At 37.0% G+C, this 24,146-nt stretch overlaps 2 protein-coding genes across 2 annotated transcripts; one reads left to right on the plus strand and one right to left on the minus strand.

The window, feature by feature from the left end:
• Positions 1 to 9,702: 9,702 nt before the first annotated feature.
• On the minus strand, positions 9,703 to 15,910 carry LOC135638820 (DIS3-like exonuclease 2). Its single transcript, XM_065152270.1, has 7 exons — positions 15,500 to 15,910; positions 15,059 to 15,384; positions 14,916 to 14,969; positions 14,759 to 14,827; positions 11,427 to 13,691; positions 10,693 to 10,764; positions 9,703 to 10,614 (listed from the first exon to the last, which is right to left on the minus strand). The coding sequence occupies exons 1-7, from the start codon at positions 15,615 to 15,617 to the stop codon at positions 10,222 to 10,224; spliced, it is 3,297 nt and encodes a 1,098-aa protein (XP_065008342.1). The 5' UTR covers positions 15,618 to 15,910; the 3' UTR covers positions 9,703 to 10,221.
• Positions 15,911 to 22,905: 6,995 nt separating this feature from the next.
• Positions 22,906 to 24,135, plus strand: LOC135638434 (E3 ubiquitin-protein ligase ATL6-like). The gene has a single exon (XM_065151546.1). The coding sequence runs from the start codon at positions 22,906 to 22,908 to the stop codon at positions 24,133 to 24,135; it is 1,230 nt and encodes a 409-aa protein (XP_065007618.1).
• The last annotated feature ends 11 nt before the right edge of the window (positions 24,136 to 24,146 follow it).

Consider the following 24,146-nt stretch of genomic DNA (forward strand, 5'->3'; position numbering starts at 1 on the left):
AGTAGACCGAATCAGGACTGAGCCGAGCTTAATCAGCCTAAACCGACCTAATTATGCTTACCTCGACTTGGGTTGGTCGTTGGTCTTTGCCAATCCACCCACGCTGAGACCCGAATTGGGTTCAGCCACTGGGATAATTAGGAATCGAACCAAACCCATTTGGATCGGGCTCGCGCCCAAGCCTTCATCCGATCCGAGTTGGGTCAGTTCCAACACTACCCAATATAATTTTCATTTTTTATAAATTTTAGAGTTCATCTAAATAATTGAATAAAATAGATAAAATTGAAAATAATAAAATGTAATAATTTTGTTACATTATCTTAACGAATCAAATTGATAAGATTAATTATTTAACATCATATTATAATTCAAATTTTTATTTTACATCGGTTAGAAAGAGAATTTCTACAATTATTTATGCCAAGACTCGACTGCATATTTTCATGATTGAAGGTGAATTAAGATTCGAATATGATATAATATGTATAAAAATATATTCATATAATTAATCTTAATAACAGAACATATTATCATTTAAAAAATAAAATAATTAAATAGCTTACTTAGAATTGAAAACCTCCTCAAATCTTTCCCCACGATCGCTAGTTTAGATGGGGAACCAATTTAGAATACCTCCACAAATATTTTCGCACGATCAAATTCTTTGATCACTTAATGGAAGAGAAGATGATAATTCCAACCAACTAAATAGGAGAAGAGGAAGACTTGTAAAAATGTATGAGATTTTAATTTCTATCTTTGATTTCGTTTTAATTAAAATAATAAAACTATGCCTTATTGTTATAAGAAATATTTTATATTTTTAAAGGTATTAATATAGGAAATATTATTATATTTTATTAAAATTCTTGATAAGCATATTTATTTTATTTTAGTTAGAAATTAAATAAATATAATTTAGTTTAGAAATAAAAAAATTAATTAAATTAATTTAGAAACTTACAATGCACACCCACCCACTAATGGGGGGAGCTTGATACATGTCGCGTCAAAAGGGGGAGTTTGATATACACCAAATTAGTTTATATCTTATTTGAATAAATTCAATTAGTTAAGGAGCTATTTCTCGATCACAAGTTGTCATATGTGAAATAATTCTAATGTAGTTTCTATATTACAAAGAAAGAAAAAATAAAAAAATTAACTTATGATTATAAATGAAATTTAGAAGATTATTTTCAAGATAAATTTAGCATGTTACCTTCTTCCAACAAGGAAAGAACATATGATTTATTTTGTTTGATGTAATTATGATTTTTTATTTCTAAATCTCTCTTTTGTAGTACTTAGGCTTATAAAAGAAGCCTAATACAGTGTAATAGAGATCATTAGAAAATGGATTAGTAAATTGTGTTCTTTTCTCATATAACGTGCTGGTGGTGTGTTACCATATTTATTTTATTAATAAAATAATTTTATTATTAATATAGAAAAAAATTATTATTGATATCTGAATCAATACGACATAGTCCAAATCCAAAGGCATAGGGGTGTTCGAGGTGGTGGTTGAGATAGCTTCGAGGTGAAAGTATCAAACTCTTGAGATGTCACACAATCTTAAAGGAGATAATATGTAATTGTCCCAACGTCTCCCTCTTATCATGTTGTCTATGCAAGCATATGGGTGGAGGATAATCTGGACCTTTTCTTTCCATGATAGTTTTCACATGATGATTATATGTCTGATGATTGGTGAATATATATATATATATATATATATATACATATATATATATATACATATATATACATACATACATATATATATATACATATATACATATATATATATACATACATATATATATATATATATATTTATTTATAAATATATATACATTTATATATATATTTATATATATATATATATATATATATTTATATTTATATTTATATTTATATATGTATATATATACATGCATATATATACACACATATATATATATACACATATATATATATACATACATATATATATATACATACATATATATATATATACATACATATATATATATATACATACATACATATATATGTATATATATATATATATATATATATATATATATATATATATATATATATATATATATATATATATATATATATATATATATATATATATATATATATACATACATACATATATATATATCACCATATGGTACGTCGATACCACTGCCCTTAGCCTATTGAGTGTGGGTCGGCCATGATCACATTGTACACCAAGGGAATGTCGATCACTATAAATTTTGTTATCATTGTTTTGGAGCAAGGCTCGTTCCCAACCGTAATGTGTAGGCTCATAGTCTTGAAAGTGGAGATAAAGTCACCAATGAACCCCGTCAATGAAGAAATCATAGGGGTAAGATCGTTAGCCGAGAACCCAAGCTTTTGAAAAGTGTCAAAGTAGAGGATATTGATAGATCTACTTGTATCAATCATGACCCTCTTCACTCGGGCATTAATCATTCTTACGGAGACCACCAAGGTATCATCATGATTTGAATCGAGGTACTCCGTCTCTTCTTCCTTAAAGGTTATTTCTGAGTTGTCTTATGACCTTGAGCGCTTTTCGGTGGCAGATTGAGCGTGGGCTTTACGACCTAAGGAGATATCTCCTCCCGGTGCCTTTAGATAAACCTCTCGAGGTGTCCCCAGTAAATGAGTTCTTCAATTTGCTCCTTGTAGTCATGAAAGTCCTCTATGTCCTAGACATAATCGTGGTGGAAGCTACCTAGTGACTTTATTAATTGAGTCTTTCAAGAGCCCTATAAAAAATACTTTAGTTCTAGTCATTTCAAAGGAGTTGACTTAGTCCTCAGGCGAGACAACTTAAGTCGATTATTTTTTCTTCACTGTGGTGACCTTGGGGTCGAGGCTGATAGTAATCACTCATGTCTTAGCCTTTTGTGCGTCTCCTCGTGCTTACTCGAGACCATTATCTCTGCGGTAATATATTGGGTAGCCCTTTGGAGTACCTTGGGTACCATCGCCGGCGACCATTCACCAACGACCGAGAAAAGCGAGAGGGCTTAAGCCTCATTATGAAGGCTTGCATTATAAACAACGAATGAGCTTCTTACATGTCTCAGATCTCGTTAGTGAATCGAGAAACAAAGTTAAAGAGTTTTTCTTCCTCCCCTTACTTAAGTCCGAGAAGCATTACTGTCGATTGTCTCAGGTGCATATTTCCAAAGGAGTAGAGCTCAAACTCCTTTACGAGCTGAGCAGAGTTGACCAAGAGTAGCTTTAAGCAAGTGTACCATTCTCATGCTAAGCCTCTTAGTGTTGTCGGGAAGGCATGACATATCTGGGCATCCAAGGTGTTATATATTGACATTTGGGTGTAGAAGATGATTGTATGTTTTATCGAGTTAGTACTACTGTCAAAGGCCTCTAGTAACAGGAGGCAAAAGTTTAACGTGATTGGCTCTTCCTAGATGTTCTAAGTAAATTGGGACTAACTTGAGGTGTGATCGATCAAACTTTCCCCTTAGGATTATTGGAACTCTCATCGTATCTCTTCTAAGCATTGGTTCATTTATCGTAGCTAAATCCTCAAGGATTCATTTATCAAATCCATTGATTGAGTATCAGATTCGAGCATAGCAGAGCAGTAGTGCGATGATGCATAGAATTCCATGGTTAGGGAGTAGGGCGCTCCCTCGGCCGATAATTCCACAGGCCTTGGGTGATCTTAAGATACTGGTACTACGTCGGGTGGGGGATCCTAATGGGCATTAGTGCTAGTGGAGGTTGAAGTATTGATCATAGTTGAGATAGTAACAGTGCTTATTGGGCTAGCTGAGGTAAGAGCGGGATGATAACCTGCATCATGTCCATTAGTATTTAGACCTATTGGGTGAGGTTCAAGAACAAATAAGTAAACAAGTAAGTGGCTCGAGGTCATCCCTAGGGGCGAAAGGCCTAGGTCATTGAACAAATGCTAGTACTATGTTAATGTTTGCGCTAAAGTGAATGCGTACATGTAAGAGAAGGATGACAACTATCCCCTTGAGTAAAAGTACTATGCGTCAAAAATAGGGCCTCCTAGTTGAAGCGTTCTATTATGGACAAAGCTATAAACAAGGTGTTCAATGTAATGCTCATACATGTCCATATTCTTTTATTTTATTCATGCTTTGCACAACATGTAGAAGACTTGTAGTAAGTTTGACAATCTTATTTTGGTTGGCTTTATGGTCATTTCAGGTTTGTAAACACAAGTTATATGCAGTCATCGTATAGAGATAAAACTACTTAGGAATAGACCATCCAAATAGTTATTTTGGGGTTTACTAACTCCGTAGAGTGGTACAGAGTGTTAGCCAGTAAAGTACCCAAGAGCTACCTAAGTGACACATGACTAAATAGACCTTTTTGGTAGTGTCTAGAGCTGGTTTGCTACCTTATTCTATAGTAGTATCATGTGAGCATATGTGGGGACTTTTGGTCATGACAAACCACCTTGGTCCCTTTATCATACGTTCGTTTAAAGCTTATAAAGTTTATATTTATAATTTACATTTCCTATTAAGTATTTACTGAAATGGCTACTTGTGGATCCTGAGTTAAATGTTTTCTCTATCTCGTCTTCTCTTTTATAGGTCCTTAAGGAATTATAAAACCTATGCAGTTTATATTAGGATCGTTTTGGCATTAAAAGGGAGGTTGAATTAGTATTTTCATAAAATCTTCGACGATTTAGAAAATTTTAAGTGTGCTTGACTTAAAATAAGTAAAAGTGCTATGAGTAACAAAATTAGTAAGCAATAAAGATAAACAACAAAGAAGAGAATACATTGGATTTATAATGGTTCGATCGGGACTAACATCCACTCCTTATTCCTCCTCTGTCGAGGCCATCGACTTCCACTATCGACCTTCTTTCAATGGACGAAGATTAACTACCCTCTTATAATCATTTTCTTCCTTTTACATATTTAGGAGATAACTTTTACAAGTCACTCACCCATCCCTTAAACAAAAATCTAACTTTGAGAAGAGGGGGGGAATTCTCATAATATTATAATAGCGTTTTCTCACAAATTTATTCTCAATTCTTGTTAAACAAAGCAGGGATGAGTGAGCTATTTATAGGCCCCAAATGGATTTAAATTTGAAGCTAAATTAACTAGGGATTTGTCTGAGTAGGAATATATGGGATATTCCTCTCATGACCCCGAGAATGAATGATCCTCTATCGATACTCAATAGCCCTCGTAAAGTCGATTGTCACTCCCAATGACCGGTTGTACTAGATCTGGGATATCTAAACCTATAAGTCTGGCATCAAAGAATGGAGCACTCATATAGGACATCCTTAGTGTCTCAAGTCTAAGGACCAGATACGTCATTGAGACTACGAAATCATTGTTTGACAATAAGGCATCATCAACCATCCAACATTTCGTAAGCAGATCAATCAATAAACTCATTCTCCAATGAGCACCTGTACTGTATCCCTAGTGTCTCCACACGAGCAGCTATGAGACCAGTTACATCTATCATATGGACGGGTATACAGCACACCAGTCTATCTAGTTATCTCGATATCCCATTCGAGTAACCTATGACTGAGATTATTTAGGATCTATATTTAAAGGTGAATCAGTCTCATTATCTTGATCTCATCACGATCTGATTCCCTTTGTACAGATCCAAGGACATCACAATATATACATACATATATGCAATAGTCAAATAAAGTGATAAATACCAAAATATAATAAGTAAAAAGATTCTATGTCAAGTCACACGTGTCATCACTCACGTGATTTTCTTGCTGGACACCTATGACTAGCAGTACAACCACCTAACATAGCCTGAAAGATTGTGTCTGGGCAATACCACCACCCAAACACATCCTGGGAGGCTAAGCCTCTAGCAATTCCACTGCCTGACTTGGCTCTAGGTCATTGAATGGGCCAAACAATAGGCTCAATTTAAGTTCAATTGGCCCCTATTTGAGTTAGTAGGATTTCCACTACAACTAACTCAATTAGACCTAAACTAACTCGATCGAGACACAATATATTATAAGCGTAAATCATATGTTGTCTAGCATGTCATTGGTTCATCTAACAATTCGTCCGATCCTTCGATGCTTTGTTCGATCCTTTGGCGTATTACCCAATCGGTATGTTAACCTCCGGCAACTTCCGTTCTCCTTGGCACATTGTCTGATCCTTCAGCTTGATGCCCGAACTTGCGGCACGAAGTCCTTCTGCTAGCATATCGATCGATCCTCTGACCTGACGTCCAATCTTCTGACATGTTCATGGCGGTCTAACGTTTGATTCTCCAACTTTAAATGATTTATCTTTTCTTGATTGAGGTTAGTCCTACATCACTCAAACGCACATCAGATCGTAACTTCATTAATTGATTTCATCATAAAAATCCATGATTCAACAATCTCCCTTTTTTTTATGATGACAACTAATTGATGATGGAGTTTAAACTAAATTCCCCCTATCAATATGTCATATTGAATTAAAGCACACTTTCACTCAAAAATAATAATAACCTTTGAAACCATGACTTTCACATAATTATATGCACATAAAATCATGAGTATTACATTCATAATTTCAACTCATCATAATTTTAAAACATATCAAGGTATATCATACCATACATGATTTAAATCATCATAACTTCTCCCCCCTATCATAAAAAAAAAGAGAAAAGTATAACTAATAAGTTTTTGAAACAAGTAAGCTAGCAATTTTTTAGAGATGTGCAAGCTAGCGATCTTTGTTTTTTCTTGAAATGTGCAAGCTAGCAAACTTTGGTTCTCTTTTGAGATATACAAGCTAGCAAGTTTTTCTTCTATTTGAAATATATAAGCTAACAATCTTTGCTTTTCTTTGCGATGTGCAAGCGAGCAATTTTTTGCTTCCTTTGAAATATGCAAACTAGCAAGTTTTCTCTCCTTTAACTATACAAGTTAGCATTTTTGTTTTTCTTTGCAATGCGTAATCTAGCAAGAATTTCTCCCCCTTTGTCATTGTAAAAAAAAAAAAGGGGGGGAGGGGGGGGGCGGTGGGGGATAATACAATATTGTAATTCTTTTTTCCTTTACATCAATGTTCAAACCATCATATGAAAGATATCAAGAAAAATTAATTTATGATGAGGAATACAATTCATGAATACAGGGAGTCTTATGAAATAAATCTCAAGTTGTGAATATTGAAAAAAAATCATAGCTCATTTTGATAGGTGCCCTCTTTAGTAAAAAGGGATAATTATATGAGAACAAATAATAAGAGATCTTGATTCATAAAAAAATTCTCAAGTTATACATGTCAAGAAATCACGATTATGATTGGGATAAAAACTTCTCTATAGTAAATAGCATAGGAGAATAAATAATAAAATATTTCAATTCATGCATAAGAATTCTCAAGTCACGAAGATCATGATTCATTAAAAAAATCTTAAGTTATAATTAAGAAATAAAAAAAAACATAGGAGATAAAATAGTAGTGATACCAATCATGAATTTGGATAGTAAATAGCAAAAGAAACATAAGAGATAAAGGATCTTGATTCATATAGAATAAATCTCAAGTTATAAATATCGAGAAGTCAAGATCATGATTTGGGTAATAACTCATTCAAATTCAAATCATCAAATCATCAAAATTACTTTCAAGAGATTCAAAATATAAATAGATTGAGAACTTTCTTAAAAAATATATTCTTTTTTTTTCAACTTATATGATTGATTTCATACATGCATAAGTCTTCCATACAAAAGCATTACATCATCATTTGAAAATAAAAATTAAGTTTCATCACAATCATCAAGATCAATAGTATAACACATTAAAACATCTTCAATCAAAAGTTTGATTTATTAATAATCATTTTAATTCTAATAATCTTTCTTTTATTATTGTTTGTTATAGTAAATCATTTTTCTTCTTAAGTGAATTTAACTCTTCACACTTAGTGCAATGAGTTAAAATCATCATAGGTATTGAGAGGGGTGAAGTGTCTTCTTGGGGGCACTCAAATCTTCCGAGAGAACCTTCTCCTCGAGACCTATATAATGATGGTCGAGAGGACTAGTCTTCTTTAGCTTTTTTTTTTTTCTTCTATCTTTTGCCACTACAAGGGACTCAATATCGATATACTAATTCACTTTCTATGGCGATTTTGGCTAGGTGAGCTTATCACAAGTGGTATGAGCCTAGGATAGTTGAAGATGCACTAAACGCTAAAGCAACCTTAATGGTTTCAAAGCAAAAGAAAATTGGTTTTGTTGATCCTAATCCCAATGTTAGATTCTATGTTAACATTGTGTTATCTTCTGTATGATCTCATGAAGGGCAATATATTAATGTAGATTATGATTATCTATCATGTTAGGCAGCGGAGTAAATCTTAGTTCAACCTTGAACCTATCACAAGTTTAATATCAAAAAATTTATAAGTTTGATAGCAGGGTCCTGCATAACTAAACCGAGTGTATACTTGACAAATATTTTTCCGATGCTTAAGTTAATGATATTAGAAAAGTTAGTATACTTAGGACCTTTTATAGATAGTTTTGGGAACATAGGGATCAAGTGATGAGTTATCTATGGCATTGATTTCATAGGAATGTTAGATGTTACTCAAAAAGTCATATAAACCATCGAGAACATTAGGTTTATAGTAAAGTGGGCACCATTATATTGATTGTGTTGGCTACTTATCATATGTATCAAATTGACTAGGTATCTAAATGTCAAGTTGGTAACTATGCCACATTCAAATGTTTAACTTTATAAATAAATTCATCCTATTAATTTTAACTCTATAAATAAAATAAATTTGATAAGATTGGTTATTGACATAGCACACTAAATTTAGGTCTTTATTATTATCAACTGAATTTGATGTTTTTTTTTTTAAACTATATAAATCATGATTCAGTATCATACTATATATATATATATATATATATATATATATATATATATATATATGCATGACCTGACCTATTCCTGGCCATTATGATCCCAATAAATTAGTTTTTATCTTATAATAAATACAAAGATCCTCAAAATGGATCTTGATACTGATTAAATGCAACTGTGAGAGTAAAAAGGTTTTGAATGGTTTTCAGGAAACAAGGGAGAGAAAGCATTACTATGTATGCATAGTATATGGTCCTCATATAGATCAAGTCCTTTTATTTAGCAAAAGAACAAACACACAAGTTCTTTATTCTTGATCTGAGTGAAGCTTTCTAATGCATAGTTTGGACTGTCCTGGATAGGAGGCTAATAAGCTTTCTTGAGCTCTTAACAAGATCATCCTCCATAAAAGAGTCCCAACTCAAATCCACATCCTACTATCTAAGGAATTGATCTGTAAACTTTTTGTTCAGTAATTTGACAGGATTTGCTTGTAGTTTTTTAGCACCATATATTAGCAATCCACAGAAAACCCCACTGGATCAGAGTAACATGAAGAAAAGGACCAAGAAAACATCAAGGTGATTATACAATATGGCAACATCTGCTTATATTTTCCGGTGCCAAAGCAATGTATAAAAAGCCAACATAAGAACACAACAAGAGAAACCTCCTCGGTTCCCAGAATCCAATCCACAACCACACAAACTTTCTGATGAATATCCAGCATCACTAAGAACCAAAATTGTTTGCGAAATTGAGACGAATGTGTTATAATTTTATAAATCCTAACAACAGAGCCCACCAACAAATTGCGAAATTGTTTGCAAATATCCAAACTATGAAACGTGAGAAATACAACAGAGCCCACCAACAAAAAACACAGATGAGCCTCAGTTCATATTACATAGCAGGTGCCAGGAGCATCCCCGTTGGAATTTGCCTGTTTTGAAAAAAATAGCGCAGGCAAATCTCACTTCCAGCAAGCAGCTCGCTGATAAAGAAAATAAAACAGTCAAGCCACTTGCAACTCCAAAACCAATGCCTACCTTAATCCCTCCAAGAGAGAACTTCCAACGTAAATTATTAACAAACATCCACCTACTTCGATGCTTCATCGCTACACTACACCCACACATGGATGTTATATCTACACAGAATAAGCCCATTTGAGATGTTGAATCCTCCATCCATATTGTTGGTTTCTGTCAAAAGTTTAACAAAAACACACCACTTGTTTGTACTTATTTCTCGTGCTTCTGAACATCTCTTGACCTCATTTAAAATATGAGCACACATACAGTCTTGCCATAATATCTACTGGACCATCATGCCCGCCAACTGCATGGAGAGCCACAGGTATGGTGGATAAATGTCGGATCACCAAAGGAAAGGAACAGGGAGCAGTGCCATTGTTTTGTGCTGCAGTGACAGTGGAGAATAGATTGGAAGTACTAGGCACAGTGGTGTATTCATTGTCTTCTTCAGGTAAGACTAATTGAGATGTGCTCAGCAACAATGCTACATCTTCGATTACACGGAACTTCCCAGGGAAACCCCTTCTCTGAAAGGGTTTAATCTTCGGTATATCTAGAATTAATGTACCAGTAGTCTCCAACCATTCAACAGTCAAGCCTTCAACTTCATCATAATATATCCGTCTCTCAAGCTATGAGAAAAGGGAAAAGCCATGAGATTGAGATAGTCAGAAGTATAAATTTATATCAAGATGAGGTTAGGATCTTACAGCAAAATTGTTTATGTAAACTGTCATGAATCTCGGTCCTAGTCCCAGTACCCTGGCACCGGAAAGTAGCACCTGCAAGTGATGACAAGATAAAGATCAATATATTAGGTTCAAACCAAAATGTCACGAAAAAAGAATTGTCGATTAGCACATAAGAGTAAATATAACATGATATAATCAAAGTTCACCATAAACAAAACAATAAATTAACCACAAATGAAGTAACACCAATTTTGGTAAAAAGGATTAAGTATGGGAGTGCAGGCAAACGTCATCTCATCTCCAACTTTTGGGCTTTCTGGACACTAGGATTCCAAATACCCATCATACTTCTACTTTCTGATATGAAATGACAAAAAAAAAACCATATAACAATATACAACAACTTCCAAAAACTTAATAGTGGTTCTTCTGGGACTTCTCCAGAAACCTCAACTCTGACCCCTAATGATGGAACCATATCTTAAGAAGTAAAGAGCTATTAAGCATGAAGGGCAAAACAAAGCGACTCAATTTGTTAGCATGCAGACTGCAATTGGAGGAAACTTAAAAAGCCTGCTTGATAGTTTCTTAAGTAAAATCTTAATATCAAGCATTTTAAAAGTGAATTGTTTCAGAACATCCTCATATTCCTTAGTTGAAGCACGCCTTATATGATAGTTTACTGGTAGTTTAACTTCTTGAGCTCATAAAGCACCAACATACATTGTATTTAATTGAAAAATTAAAATTACCTCCCTGTTCTTCAACAAAGTCCAAAGATAAAGCTTTTCACCAGATTCCTCGGCATACTTGCTAGCTCTTTTTCGTTCATTGCAATATGCAGCAACTTCAGAAACCACTTCAGATCCAGGAACTTTATATTTCAGAGCAGCAGATAATAATGCTTCTCTACCTAGCTCAGATTCTGCAGCATCCTTATCAAAATAAAGACCAGTAAAACATTTATTGACAATTTCATCACCATATATCTGATCATTAGCTGTAACGGAACTCTCCCTTTGCTTCGAATAAACCTCTTCAGCTTCAACTACTGCAGATAATGTTCGATGCACAAGAATATCAGGATATCTTCGCAATGGAGAACTGAAATGTGTGTAGAGTGGAATTGACAGTCCATAATGAGCCCAATCATTTTCTCTGCCTCTTAAATCTCCTGAGCAAAAATAGGTTGCCGGCTGCATGGGCTTTGAAGCATATGAGATTAGAATGTCAAACAACACAGGATCATTCTTTAGTTTCTCTCTTATATTAGACAGTGAGAGGTGAAGCTTGCCAGATGATGAAGCATCTAACTCAAAACCATGTTTGCTACAAAATGCTTCAAACTCTTTAAGCTTCCTCAAATTAGGTTCAGGATGCCTACGAAGTAGAGCACAATCTGGAAAAGCCCTGGATATAACCTCTGCAACTGATTTATTTGCCAATAGCATCAACTCCTCAACAAGAGAACAGGACTCCTTCCTCTCCTTAAGAAAGCTATCATATGGAGTCCCATTCTCATCAAACAAGATGACAAGCTTAGGATTCTCAAGCCCAAGAGCTCCATCTTTGAATCTAATCTCCCTCAGCTTATTAATAATCTCATGAAGGCTTCTAAGAGAATTGACAACATCCTTTACTTCAAACTGCCCATGCAATTCAGGAACTGATTTTCCAGAAAGACCAAGTCCATCAATCTCAAATCCTACATCTATAATATCCTGTACGATATCATATGATAGCTTGCAGCATGAACGAATCACAGATCGGCCAATCCAGCGGCTCATGATATTTCCAGAATCATCAATGTCCCAAATAATCGAGAAGGCAAGCCTATCCTGACCTGGTAAAAGTGAGCACACTTCTTCAGAAAGTTTTGGAGGCAACATTGGCAATTTATGTTGTAAAATGTACACGCTGGTAGATCGAACTTGGGCTTCCGTATCTGATGCTGTGTCTGGGAGAACAAAGCATGAGACATCAGCAATGTGAACACCAATTCGATATATTTTATCAGACACTTTTTCAATAGATAATGCATCATCCAGGTCGATAGCAGAAGAAGGATCGATTGTAAATGTGCAAGTATTTCTAAGATCCTTTCTGGATTTATGTTCCTCCATAGGGATCGTCCATGGTACATTTGGAAGACAAGCCAAAGACTCGGGAGAAAAGTCAGCAGCTTTAATTGCATTTTCAAACAATATAGCACTTATTTGTGGTTCAATTTCCCCACCTCGCCCCAAAATATGGATAACCTTGACTTTGGGGCAAAGGCTTTCTTCATTCCACTCATCTATTCGTGCAGCTACCAATTCCCTTTCAATTGATACATCACCATTCATAAGTCTTTCCTTTGCACAACCTGGAAGGTTTCTCACAGTAACTACCATCTTTGGAAATTTGGAATCTGTAGGTATCAGCTGTATGTAATCCAAGCCAGCGGAAAATACAGGTTCCTTGTTTTTCTTAGACAACTGTCCATTACTTTGTCTTCCATTTTCTTCCCCTTCAGGAATCCATAGCTTCAAAGCAAGGAAACCAATTACTGCTTCACGACGAGGAGAGTTTCTGATGATAGACAAGACTCTTCCAGTAGGACGTTTTGATTGATTAGAACTTATCATAGCACATATTCTCTCTAAAGCTCTTGCAGCTTCTCCCTGCTGACAGTCAACATTCTTGGTTGAATTTGTTGAAGCCCTGGAGTGGTTGCATCGATTGTACCTGCTATCAGAGGTTATATATCTATTTCCAAGATCACTACTAACAGATTCACTAAAACCACTGTTTTCATGATTTTGATCTCCATTGTCAACTGGGAGCATATTATTACTGGAATTGCAGTAGGCATCAACTTGTTCATTCTTGGCATCATTATTGTCAATCACTCCACTGACCTCGGTCAGCGTATCTGAACCACACGATGCACCAGGACTGCTGCGGACATTTAATCCTTTCAACTTGGTCCAGTATGCAACAGGGTCCAACATTACAGCAACAATATCACCTTCTACCTACAAAAAGTTGTTAAAATCATCAAACAGAAGTATGTCAAGGAATCTTCAAGGTGATTTCCATGCAGGATCAGTTTACTCTAAACAAGTAGTTATGTGTATTATTAGAATATAGTACACCTTCCATCCAAAAATAAAGTAGCATTTGAAGAATGCATATGAACACAACAATACCACAAAAATATCATACACGGTAATATCTGCAAAAAGGTCTTCCAGGATACATCTTAGCAATAAATACACTACTTGTTTCTCTCTCTGCTTTGAAGAGAAACACATAAAGTTATGCATGGAGAAACACATCAAAAGGATCCGTCCATCTAACAGTTTTCTGAACAGGTTGCAGGACTTGAGAAGAATGAAGTCAAAAAGTAATGCATGAACCTTTTGTAGCAATTAAAAGTGTATTTTAATAATAATTTGTTGTGATAAAAGCAAAATTTCATATGCAGCTACAACAAAAATTATTCATCCAACAAAAATAAAGCTTATGTGGCAGTCAACCTCCTCCATTATCGTGAATTTGCAGCATAATGCAAAAAAGGTGACCTACGTGCAGGATCAGTTCAATGGAAACTATGCAAATGTAATGCAAAAAGACATAGTAAGAGACTATGTAAATTGAGTATCATTCAGATGATCAATAAACAAGCACATACCGCAGAGCAAGTTTTAAGGTAGTTTCAATTGTCCAAACAAGGTAAACATCATTGGACCTGCAAGTGCCTTTTAACTAAGTGTTTCTCAGATAACTCTTAACAAGACAAAGAAAACCACCTATTCTATAGCAAATATATGTGTCACCAACAACAACAGAACAGCTTACCACATATCCTATACTAAACATGTATCACCAACAAAAAATAGAACAATTTAGAAAAGAAGAAGATACTGTGAATCTTCCAAAAATATGAACCAATGATCAGTCACCAAACATGTATTCATTGTTAAATTTAGTAATTTTTCAACTGCACTGTAGGATCATCAACACTCAGCAGAAAGAAGCATACAACAGACAGTGCATGTAGGATTACATAAAGCTCTGTGCTCACACTAAATAAACATACCGCTCTATTTTGAGCAGCAACTCCATTAATAAGAACATCCACCAGGAGACCATCTATGGTACAGTAGGCCTGCAGCAGCAAAGAAACACACCCAATAAGAATTCAACAAGAATATGTTTTACAAACCAAAATTTCAAAAACAAGCTTTGTTCCTCGCCTCGAGCCGGTTATGTGCATTCACACGAAATGTTGCTTTCAAGGCACGACCTTTCTACAAAATCAAAGACACAAGAAAAAGGTCAATCAGTATGGTTCCTCTCTCTAAAGTTTCTCTCCTATTATACTAAACAAAAGGATTACCTCGATCGCCTCTTCAACAGCCTGCTCCGACCAATGAGGAGCAAAATACTTCTTCGAGTTGCGTAGAGGAGCTGCCACAGCAGCAGGAACCTCCTTCGCAGGAACTGAGGAAGCCGGCAAAGGGCAGGACTTCGAGATCTCCTCGCCGATCACTCCTGCAGGCGGGAATGTGGAGTTCGACCCTCCAAAATTCCCGTCACCGTTGAAGTGCATCGGAGGAAGGGAATTGAAGGCGATATCGGATGCGCTGATCGGACCAGCGCCCATGATGCCAGTCCAATTCCCCGGCCGGCCGCACGATGTGTCCACCGAGCTGCAACCTCCACCTGTCCAAAATTCCCCGCAGAACATCAACGAAACGAAGAAAAAAAAAAACCTTACTTTTAGGCCAAATCTTGAACGAATCAGATCAATTTAAAACCCTAGAGAACAAAAGGCAACCTGGTAGAACAACCAGATTCTGCTTTTGGCGGCGGCTCTGTCGCCGCCGCCGCTTCTTCTCCTTATCGGCCTCCTTCGCAGCTACCGCTGCCGCCACCTGTTCACCTACGTCTCCCATGGCTGGAATCGGATACCCACCAACAGAACCGGAGAACAAAGAAAGAGAATAAAAGGGTAGCACAAGAAAGGACGAGAGAGGACAAGAAGGAACCCTAGATCTGGAGATGGATGGATCGCCTCCTCTTTCCGATAACGGGGGAAAAAATAAGAAGCATCGGAAGGGGAAGGGATCGGGAGGAGGAGGAGGAGGAGAAGGAAAGGAAAGAAGAAACTAGACCAAAGCCTTGGGCTTTATTCTTCGAGGGCGAGGGTCAATTGCGGGGGCAAGGAAGTGGTGGAGGAGAAGACGACATGATTGGTCGGCAAGGACAATCGCGCCGACCTCTCCTTTGTTTTGCCCTTTTTCTTTTACTTTCCGTGTCTTTTTCGCCTCCTCTTTTCCTCTCTCCGCGAGTCAGGCAATTGGTGCCCAACGCTGCCCAGGAGACAGGGGAAGACGGCCCCGTGTCACCGGAGAAATCGTGAGGGTCCCACGCCACCCGACGTCAGTGTATGTCGAGCGCCGTGTTCGATGGATCGAGCGAGACAGGCGGCTGATCCGGCCTCTCGGTGTACTGGCGTATACTGTTGCGGAGAAGGCCGATTTGTACATGATAGGACTGTCGCTCGCTCGCTCTCGATCGGATTAGGTAATTGTACTGGCAATTCCTCGAACAGGTTACGGTCGGGTCTCGATTGGGAACGTGGCTCGCACGTGCAACATGCTTCTACGCCACAGAGGGTTAAATGTGCGTAATACAACTTGTCACGTGTAACGCGCGTACTTTACAATGGTCGACACGTCCTCCTGAAATCGTGTATCCAACCACGTCACCGAACGTGGCTAATTCTTGTCTTATTGGATGCTTATCGGTATCTATTTAGCTTTATTGGATGGATTTGGATTAAAGATTCAATTAAGTTACCATTTTCTCAATGATTTATAGATTCTGAAAACATGCAAAACTATATACACGTGCGTGCGCTTGTCCAGACAATACAATACAAGAACAAGCATCAAAACCCCTTCAACACAACATTATCATCAACAACGAGCTGAGGATCGAGGTAAGGTGTTCCGACGATAATCAAATCATCCCGTGTAAACATAAAAGTTATAATTATATTATTATTATATAATAAAATTTTGATGTCAATAATTAAAATTAAATAATAATATATCAAGAATATGATAACATAATAATAATTTAAGATCGTATACCTTTTAATATCATTCAAAAAATCCTTACAACACAATCTGTAATTCAATCATCAATCGATAACAGCACAGGTCTACACGATGAATTAGACTCTTCGTCTATCTTCCTATCTTTCACAAAGCCAATGATAAAAGAGAGATTTTAAAAATAAATCTTATATTGTATATAATCTATAGAAATTTTTTTATTTATAAGCAAAAAGAGAGTCTGGAATATATATTTAGAGAACCCTCTTTCATTAAGATGATATCCTATGAAATTCTATTATAATTAGACTTGTTATAATCATACTTATAATTCAATCATATATATAATATATCATACTCAATTAAATGGGATCACAGAATCTAATATTCTCCCACTTAATCCATTAATTGGTAGGATATAAAAAGAATTCAAAATTAAAATAAGTAAAATAAATTATTTATTTAAAAATAATTTTACTTCATTAAATTCTAAAATTTTTAAAAAATATTTTACACATGACCAAGAATTTTATAAAATAAATTAATAAGTTTAATAAATATAATAATACTATATTAAGTCTAACTACTAGTGTACATCATAATAGTTGGATGTCATTAATATTATATTTTCTTCTATGTACTATAACACTATTAGTCTTTCCTAATATAATTCATAATGACCTCTTATAATTTGTCTTATCAAAAAAATCTTGCTATCATGTTAAGTTATAATATGTATATACATAAATATAAACATAATAGTAGAAATAAATAATTTTAATTAAGTAAGTAAAGAAAAAATATTAATAACAATATCCATTTAAATATACAATACCATATCCTTTATGAATTACTTAAAAGTCTCATAATATGTTCTTTAAATATTTTAGGTGATAAATATTTAGTAAATAGATCAGTAATTATCAAAGTAATGCTCAGGTTCTCAATTGACATTTATTATTTCTGAACTTTTTTTTAACCACTAAGTATTTTATCTCGATATGCTTAGAACCATTAGAGTACTTATTATTCTTAAAGAAGAAAAATATTACGATATTACCATAAAATATCTTTAGTGGCTTGATAATTAAGTCAATCATATGAAGTCCTAATATAAAATTTTGTAATCATAAAGTTTAATTTGTAGCCTTAAAGTATGTCATACGCAATAATAAAGTCTTTATGTTATTTAGAATTATTTATGTTATTTATAATTATTATTTTTATAAACATTAGACTAAGCTTATTAAATCTTTCTCAAGTATTTCTTTTATTAATTTATTTCACAGTACTTTTATCAATCAAGTCTACGGGTCTTTTAACAAGTAGTACTAGGTGAAGATCTAATATACATTGTGTGAATTGTACATGCTCTAATTATTCTAAATAATTTGATTCAAAGAGTAAAGAGAAACAAGAATGTATGGAAAAAAGTATCATTGTAAAATAGAAAACAACACTAATACTTTAAGTTTTCAAAATATAATAGACTATATATCATTCATACGTTATCTTTGGGTGAAATATTAACATATTCATTGTTCACTCAAAATTATTTACGAATGACTAATGTCATTTTTGTGGAATAATATTATTATATTTAAATTTATAATCATAAATAACAAGGATATATCATCCTACCATATCACATAATTATTCAAAATAAATTCTTCTTTAAAATTATTTAAATATTTTAATTATGTATATCATTATGAATATTTTTTTAATATCATTTAGGACTAATTATTTAAACATAATTTATAAGTTATTGATCTAAGCCACTTTAAGGACTATAAAAATAATACAATAATATAAATTATAGTTTAAAATATCTTATAAATGATACAATATTTGTTATAATTTATATCTCATAAGTCTATAATCATAAATCACCTTAGTAGCTACTAGTCAGATAAAACTTAGGGATATAAGTTATAAATAATATTCACCAAATATTTATTAATCTAATTTATACATAAATAATTTAGTAATAATAAAATAAAATTATAGTAATTATTGAATATTAATCAATATAAAGAAACCTCCTATAGTAACTATAGTCATAATAAAATATAGATTATGCTTTTATACAAAAATTAATATTATTTCATAATTTAAAACATATGCATATGAATAACTACATAAATATCCAAGAATAATAATTAAAATATAAATATTATAAAAAAAAATATCGATATGTCAAATGAGAAAATTATAAAAGAAATCATAATTTATATATTTGTAATCATGTAAATGACTTAAATGGGCCAATCAATCTTATTTAATTACACATCCCAAAATCGAACCCAAATTAGGTTATCCAGATTAGACCCAATTAAACCAATCAAAATTAGGTTCAATCAAAAGATATAATTTAAAAATAGATTAATAAAAAATTGGGTTAAAACTGAGCTTTGATCAAAATTTGATTAAGGTAGGTCAAATTAGTCAATTCTATAGTTGAGGACATAAGTTGTAAATACTTGATTTTTCGAAGGGCAAAACTATAATTTTATCATATATATATTTAAAATATCTATTTTTTGATGGATAGAACTATTAAAGGGATAGCGATTGGAATTAAAATAATTTAAAAAAAATAACCGTTTAATAGGTGAAAAAACTTAAGCCCTTTTCTCTTTCTTACCATAGCCTTTTCGTGCGCGAGGTCTATGGCTATTACAATGTGCAATTATCCTTTACTTGTATATCGTTGGCCTAAACACCTTCCATGGTCATTCATCTTTCATCAGCGGCTAACGTTGTTTGATGATGCAATATAAACATTGCCCGTTGACTGTCATTTACAGCCAATCCCTCGTCGGCTTTCCATTCTCACATGCACGACTATTACCACTATGTGAGTCCTTATTGATCGTACATCCTTACAGTGGCATCTCCTTTGTGGGGTCATTGTCCATCGTTGCCATATAACATTCAACCATCCCGTAATTGTTGGGAGACCCACATTAGCAATGCCAGTGTCCATGGCTGATTGGCGTTCCCTTATAATCGTTGCATAACTGCTTTAAACCATGACCTCTATCGTGGCCAATAAACATCACAACTTATGTCTTCCCCACGATATGTTTACTACATAGTCGTCGATCAAGGTAGAACCTAATAGGGTTGTTGCCTTCCTGTGCTACCGCACATAGTGGCACTGATAAGTGTGCAACATCACTTATAACCAAATCTTATAACCATAGTCAGTAGCAATGCCACCTAAGGAAGCCATTGCCCATGGTGGCAATCACCATATGCAACGATATAATCGTAGCACTTCCACTATCAAAGCTACTGCACAGAAAGAGTCGTTGACTATATTAGCCACCAGTCTAAGCCTATGGTTGGCAACCAACGGAGGCCGTCCCCCACAATAGTGTTGTCGCCAACAACAACCTGTTAATAGTTGCCCATTGATTAAACATGGGCAGCATGTCGTTCCTGGCTCTGCTAGTGTAAGGCAAGGAACCTTGCATCACTCATAAGCAAGTAACAAGATGGATGAAATAGGAAAGTAGATCGATAACACAAATAGATTATTCAAGCATCGTACATTTAAAATTGAATAATACATTTTATCAAACAAAATGTGTCAATAAACAGATCTAAATACAGGATATACTTTTATGATCTAAGATATTTGATTTCAAAACACTACACTTTGATATAAATTATAAGTATACAAATTATAATTATGTTATTATTACGTAAAAAACTTTAACACCATAAATTGAAATTAAATAACAATAGAATAAGATCAGAATTGTATACCTTTTGATGCTATTTAAAAAAAATTATCTGATCCAAAAGCATACTTCGTAATCCAATCAATATATATATTAATAAGAACATAAGCCATACCTTTGAACCATATATATATTAATAAGAACATAATTCTCTAAGCAAATATACCAATTTCTTTGTCGAAACAAACAACGGAAGGGATTAATCAGCATATTCTTCTGTGCTGAATTAATATTCTAAGGTTGATTGACCCTACATGACCTAAAAAATCCAGTGAGATTTCAATCAACTTCATCATTTCCATTAACTTAAGGGCCAAGTAGCTTGAAGAAGACTGCTTCCACAAGTCTCTCTCTCTCTCTCTCTCTCTCTCTCTCTCTCTCTCTCTCTCTCTCTCTCTCTCTCTCTCTCTCTCTCTCTCTCTCTCTCTCTCTCTCTTCCCCCATGACATCAGATGGAGAACTGTGTGGATTATAAGATTATATATGTCTACGCTTCAGGTAGCTTCTCTTTTGGTATCAGGAATTCTTGAAGCTGACTCCTGGTGTCCATTGATATCAGCAAACCACCTTGCGAGATGAAAGGATAGGAATTATAGCCCACAGCTGCAACCACAACACATGTTACATGACTTGGCAACACTTGAAGAAGACCACAGGAATAGGTGATAATAATGAGTACTAAATGGCCTCGAGATCTTTCCACAGCCAGTTTATATGTAAGGAAAAGTTCGATTTCATTCGAAGAACTCCATGACAAATTTGTAGCTTTTCTATAACCGGAAGAAACAATGTTTAACGCACTCACTCCTTCACTGTTAATACACAGAAATAAAAAATGAAAGACAGTTTCTTAATCAACAGCCGAATAATTATAATTCTGATAATATTTTGGACAAAATTGAGCCCATCGATCCTAAAATACAGGATGACATATGTCAATTCTATGACAAGATGAGCTATCGTGCCCAAAAAAATAGCTTAACAACCATATATCTATTTGTTATTACAATCCATTGACATATATATCTCTCAATCTCTCTACATATATTCTTTGCGCCAAGGGCATGTCACTATGCATAATCCCACAGGTTTGAAGCACAAAGAGAGAGAGAGAGAGAGAGAGAGAGAGAGAGAGAGAGAGAGAGGTGATGCTTGGAGTCCTGACGCGAACGCATGCAGGAAGGGGTCTCATGCCGATCAGAAGCCGCAGAACTCGAGAGGGTTGGGCTGGCCGCCGGCGCCGGCCTCGCGGCAGCCCTTGTCGCAGGCGCTGGCGCACTCCTCCTTCGTGGCTTTGTCGATGCGCATGCACTGATCCTTCATGCAGGGGCAGTAGCACGAGGCAGGGTCGTCAAAGCTGGTCGCGACCTGGTCCGCCGAGGCCGAGGCCGCCGCCACCAGCGCCACGGTCAACAGTGCCACCATTGCTGCCTTGCCGAAAGCCATGTCTGACTCTTCCTCAACTTCCTCGTAGTTCGTGGTCGATGAACGAAGAACGCAGGCGTACGTAAGATGGGAGGAGGACGATAGAGCCTGGTGGGGCTTTATACGTGGGTTTGTGAGGATGCCTGCGTTGTGCGAACCAGTCGGTGTCGAGAGAAGCGGCACATTCGGGCAGCATTTTAAGGTGGGTTAATTGGGAAGGTGTTGAAGTGGTCTTAAGGAGAGGATTATGCGTGGGAAGTTGTGGCCATGCATTGACCATAATAAATAATAAGTTAAAATTAAAATGATCGAACATTTTAAGGGATAATTTCGAAAAAAATATAGATTGAGTTACAGTATTTTTTAATATGATTTAACATTTTAAGGGATAAGTCCTCTGCCATCATCGCCGCCGCCGCCGCCTGTCGATCCCACGTCCATGTATCTCTCTCTGCCTATTGTGTTGTATGGACGGCATTGCATATGTCGTATTATTATGCCTCACAGTTCCATTCGTACCCATGTTAGCCTCACAGCCCCTCCTCGCAGTCTGGAGGGGCAAAACTGGAATTGTATGCATATGGTCGTCAGGTTGGAGACCACTATATATACGTTTGCTTGATTACAAGTTGGTCCAGTGTATGTGTATGCATGACATATTTGATGTGTGCATTTGTTTCTTCTCCAACTGCTCTCCAAACCATCAAACCCTAACTTTAGTGCTCAAGCAACAAAGAGCTCTTGAAAGAACAAGATGTCCTTGTTACCTCCCTTACCTTAGAATAACCACCATGGAAGACCGGTACTTATGCTATTCCATGCCTTGTACAGTTTGAAGCTTCGGTGTTTAAGGAAATGGCATCATGTTATCGTCATCCGTTGCATTTATAGCTGCCGGCTCGACTTCCTCGGAACCCAACTTTCCTTCCACCCCACCTGCGTCGATGGCGACGACGAGCCGTCACCGTTCGGTTGCCCGACTCGGCGACGGAGGAAGCATTGGGGCTGTCCTCTTCCTGCTCGCGTTGCTGCCCGACATCACTCGGTGCGCCGAACCCCCGTTCCCGAACCCCCAGTACGCCCAGGTCAACAACAGCAGCTTCGGCCTCTCGTCGATTGTCCTCATCATCGTCATGGTCACCTCCTTCTTCCTCCTTGCGTTCTTCACGGTCTACATCCGTCACTGCGTCGGCCTCCCGATTCCCATGGAGGGCCCGGGCACCGGGGAGGGCTCCATGTCGTTCCGGCGGCGGGCGCCGGTGGGGTTGAGCCCGGAGATCCTCGAGACGTTCCCGACCATGGCGTACGCGGAGGCGAAGGCGCTGATGGTGGGGCGGGGGACGCTGGAGTGCGCGGTGTGCATCAGCGAGTTCGCGGACGACGAGGCCCTCCGTCTTCTGCCCGGCTGTTGCCACGTCTTCCACCCCGACTGCATCGACGCCTGGCTCGCCTCCCACATCACCTGCCCCGTCTGCCGCACCGACATAGCCGCCGCAGTCGCAGCCGCTGAAGCTGATGGCGACGGCGAGGATTTTGACACACCGCCCGACTCCGCTACCGCGGCCGTAGAGCCAGGGACCTGCGACTCGCCCCCGGACCACGTGGTCGATGTGGACAGGACCCCGACGGAGGAGGAGGCGATCGAACTGGAGCGGATAGGGAGCGAGCAGCGGGAGGCGCGGGCCAGAGCCGGACGGTGTCCGCCGACGTCGAAGCTGCCCCGCTGGAACTCGACCGGGCACTCGCTGGGGCAGCTCGGTTCGCTGGAGGACGTCGACCGCTACACGCTGCGGCTGCCGAAGCACGTACGGCGGGAGATCTTCTCGGCGCTGAGGTTCCACCGGTCAGCGAGCTGTGCCGCGTTCCCGATCACCGCCAGCGAGGGGAGCTCCCATCATGGCCACCGCGGCAGCGCAGAAGGAGGGTTCAGCCGCGGGGGTTGGAGCGTGCGGCAGGCGATCTCCGACCGTTGGCCTTCCTTCTTCATCCGGACGGTCTCGTCGACGGTCCCATCGCGGAAGAGAGGGGACAGCAACGAGGGTTCCACGAAGAAGGTGGACACGGAGGGATCGTCGGGGGGGAGGTTTGCGTCCGTGTGGTCGCCCTTCGACTGGCTCGTCGGCACCGGCGCAAGGGTAAACGCCGCCGGGCAGGAGCGCGGGCTACCGCGGTGACCCGGCGGGGC

Source organism: Musa acuminata, chromosome BXJ3-5 (assembly GCF_036884655.1).
Source record: "Musa acuminata AAA Group cultivar baxijiao chromosome BXJ3-5, Cavendish_Baxijiao_AAA, whole genome shotgun sequence".
Taxonomy (NCBI): domain Eukaryota; kingdom Viridiplantae; phylum Streptophyta; class Magnoliopsida; order Zingiberales; family Musaceae; genus Musa; species Musa acuminata.

Bases quoted from the DNA above. Each gene is read 5' to 3' on its own strand.
- LOC135638820 (XM_065152270.1), bottom strand. From the start codon at position 15,617: ATGGGAGACGTAGGTGAACAGGTGGCGGCAGCGGTAGCTGCGAAGGAG. The intron at 10,765-11,426 runs GTAATTTTAATT...CATCACTTGCAG, and splicing joins CTTTGTTGAAGAACAGGGAG to GTGCTACTTTCCGGTGCCAG. The intron at 10,615-10,692 runs GTAAGATCCTAA...CTTTTCTCATAG, and splicing joins TTTACATAAACAATTTTGCT to CTTGAGAGACGGATATATTA.
- LOC135638434 (XM_065151546.1), top strand. From the start codon at position 22,906: ATGGCGACGACGAGCCGTCACCGTTCGGTTGCCCGACTCGGCGACGGA.